Below are 2495 nucleotides of genomic sequence, written 5' to 3' on the forward strand. Positions count from 1 at the left end.
GGGCAGGGGGAGAGGGGGAAGCGCCTTACGGAGACAGGGGTTTTCCGTGAAGTCCCGGAGGAACCTCTCGCACTCCTCCTCCATGTTCCCGCTGCCCTTGCAGGAGCACCAGGGCGAGATGGTGATGCTGGTGGTGCTGGCGTCGACGTAGTTGGGGGTCATGTCGAAGCCTGGCAAGGAGGAGGAGGAGGAGGAGGAGGAGGAGGGACAGGGATGAAGCCACGGTGGGAGGGGGACCCTTCCCCAGCCCGAGGCTGCCACTCACCGATGAGCCCCGCGTAGGAGCCCAGGCACGCCTGGTAGTTGTCCCCGGGGCAGCTGGTCAGGGACTGGAAGGTGGCCTGGCAGTTGGTGTGGAAATCGGCCAGACGGGACCTGGAAGGGGAAGAGAAGGGGGAGAGGGACGGGATTGCACCGCCTGTCCCAGCACGGGGCAGCTCGGGGGTATTTCAACAGGATAGAGGGGAAGATAAGGGGGAATATAAAGGGGAACACAAAGGGGAACATAAATGGGATTAAAGGAAGGAGATCTAAGTGAGAGCTGAACTCAGGCGGTGAAACTTCTTGTCCCACCTCTGTCGCCCCACCCTGACAAGGGGGCATGGGATGAGGGAGCCAGCCCTCATTCCCGAGGGAATGAACCCCCTCCAAGCCTGGCACCCTCATTCCTCCATCCCTCCCTGCTCCCCAAGCCCTCTCCAAGCGCTGCTCCACCGGCAGAGACCCCATAAACTTCCCGGCCTCGTTTGGCCTCTCCCGGGCGTCGTTACAGGGCCCGAAAATTTCACTGCCTGGATTTATCCTCCCCCCTGGAACCTTCCAGCTCGGAGTGCAATTAAAGTGCCTGAGGCTGGGAATTACAGTTTTCCTTTCTTCTTTTGAAGTCGAGAAGGGAGGGGGGAGGAAAACCCCCCCAAAAGGTAGCGGGGTGGGGGTGAGATGCTCCCACCTCGCTGCCTGACCCGGGAGAACCAGCAGAGATGGGGAGAACCAGCAGCAGCAGGAGGAATAAGGGAGGGCCACGAGGAGCTGATTTCCATCCCTCAGTCCGATTCCTGGCTTGGTTCCCCCGTCCCATCTTCCCTCCCGCGTGGGATCAGCACGAGGAGCGACGGGAGCAGAAGTTCCACGGGAGGTGTCCCTTCCCCGTGGCCTTTAAGGTCCCTCCCACCCCAAACACTGTGTGATTCCACCATTTCCACGATTATTCCCAGGGGTATCCGTGACCTGGCTGTGCTGACACAAACCCACCCCTCGCACAGGGAGGGATCCCCCAGGTCGGGAACTGGAATTCCCTGAAGGAGCGGGAAGAGCGGAGAAGAGGATGGACAGACGGCCCAGGGGGACAGAAGGACAGGCTGCAGGTTCCCAGGGAGACTCAGCCACGGAATGGACAGACAGGAGGGTTGGTCGTGGCCCCTCTGGAGGAATCTCCCACCCCGAGGATGAGCCCTGGCATTTCCCAGCGGAAAAGCTCCTCAGCTCCCTTTTTTCCCCCCCTGCACTTCACACACCCCGCAGGAGGAGCAGGAATACATTATTTCCCTCAGCTTCCTTTCCTCCCTTCTTAATTAAATGTCAGCTTTGTCCAGGCAGTGATTGAATCTTCCAGCAGTACCTGCCTGGAGCCGCGGGAACCGACGGGAAATTGCGTCATTTTTTCGTTCCTTAAATAGGAATGGTTTGTTTTCAGGAGGCTTTTGAGCAAATTAAACACCGGGAACAAATGAAGCAGAGGCTGAACGGAGCAGATTCCTTCCACCCACCCCAGAATTCCTCCTCCCCGTTCCAGATCCCGAGGCAGGGACCACCAGGGAGGAGCAGGAACGCTGCAGTTCCAGGGGCTACATCCCAGGGAAAGGGATGTAGGGAAACAGGGAAAGGATGCGGACACCCCATCCCAGGGGCCAGGTTGGAGCAACCAGCTCGGCAGGGGGTGGAATGGGATTCCTGTAAGGCCCCTTCCAACCCAAACCACTCCACAATCCTCAGATTAAGAGGGAATAAAGGGAGGGAATAAAGCCCGGCTGCTCCAGCACACTGGATGCTCCATATGGGAATGCAGTGGGATTCCTGGAGACTCTTGCTGGTGACCGAGGGCCTAATTGGGTGCTAATTGCTGCCATCCCAACGCCCATCCAAGCCCAGCAGCATCAGGCTCCTGAGTATTTCATGCCCAAGATGCCGGGATTACTCCAGGTGGTTTTTCCAGGGATTCGCAGGGACCGAGGGGAAAAAGGGCTTTAAAAGACACGAGCCCGGAGAGGCAGCCGGGAAAGGCGCCTGTCCCCCTCCCCTGCAGAGCCGGGGATGTTCAAGAAGCTGCGACAACACGCGGAAAAAAACCCTCGGCGAGACATGAAAAACCCGCGGGCCCCGCTGGGCATCCCCCTCCCAGCGCTGCCTCTGCCTCGTGTCCTGCTGGAGAGGAATCCTTTTGAAGCCGGGAGATGCTGAGATAAAACAAAGATTAGCCTCAGACGCGGGCAGGTGAT

At 59.0% G+C, this 2495-nt stretch overlaps 1 protein-coding gene across 1 annotated transcript in view; it reads right to left on the reverse strand.

Annotated features, from left to right (window-relative positions):
- The window catches only part of LOC103763242 (GDNF family receptor alpha-2), a 216808-nt gene that overhangs the window by 174573 nt on the left and 39740 nt on the right, over window positions 1–2495 (reverse strand). Inside the window, 2 exon segments of the mRNA XM_029964994.1 lie at window positions 25–170; window positions 266–375. Of these exon segments, the coding sequence (XP_029820854.1) occupies window positions 25–170; window positions 266–375 (256 nt within the window).

This window comes from Manacus vitellinus, unplaced genomic scaffold (assembly GCF_001715985.3).
Source record: "Manacus vitellinus isolate BGI_N305 unplaced genomic scaffold, ASM171598v3 scaffold_87_pilon, whole genome shotgun sequence".
Classification (NCBI taxonomy): Eukaryota; Metazoa; Chordata; class Aves; order Passeriformes; family Pipridae; genus Manacus; species Manacus vitellinus.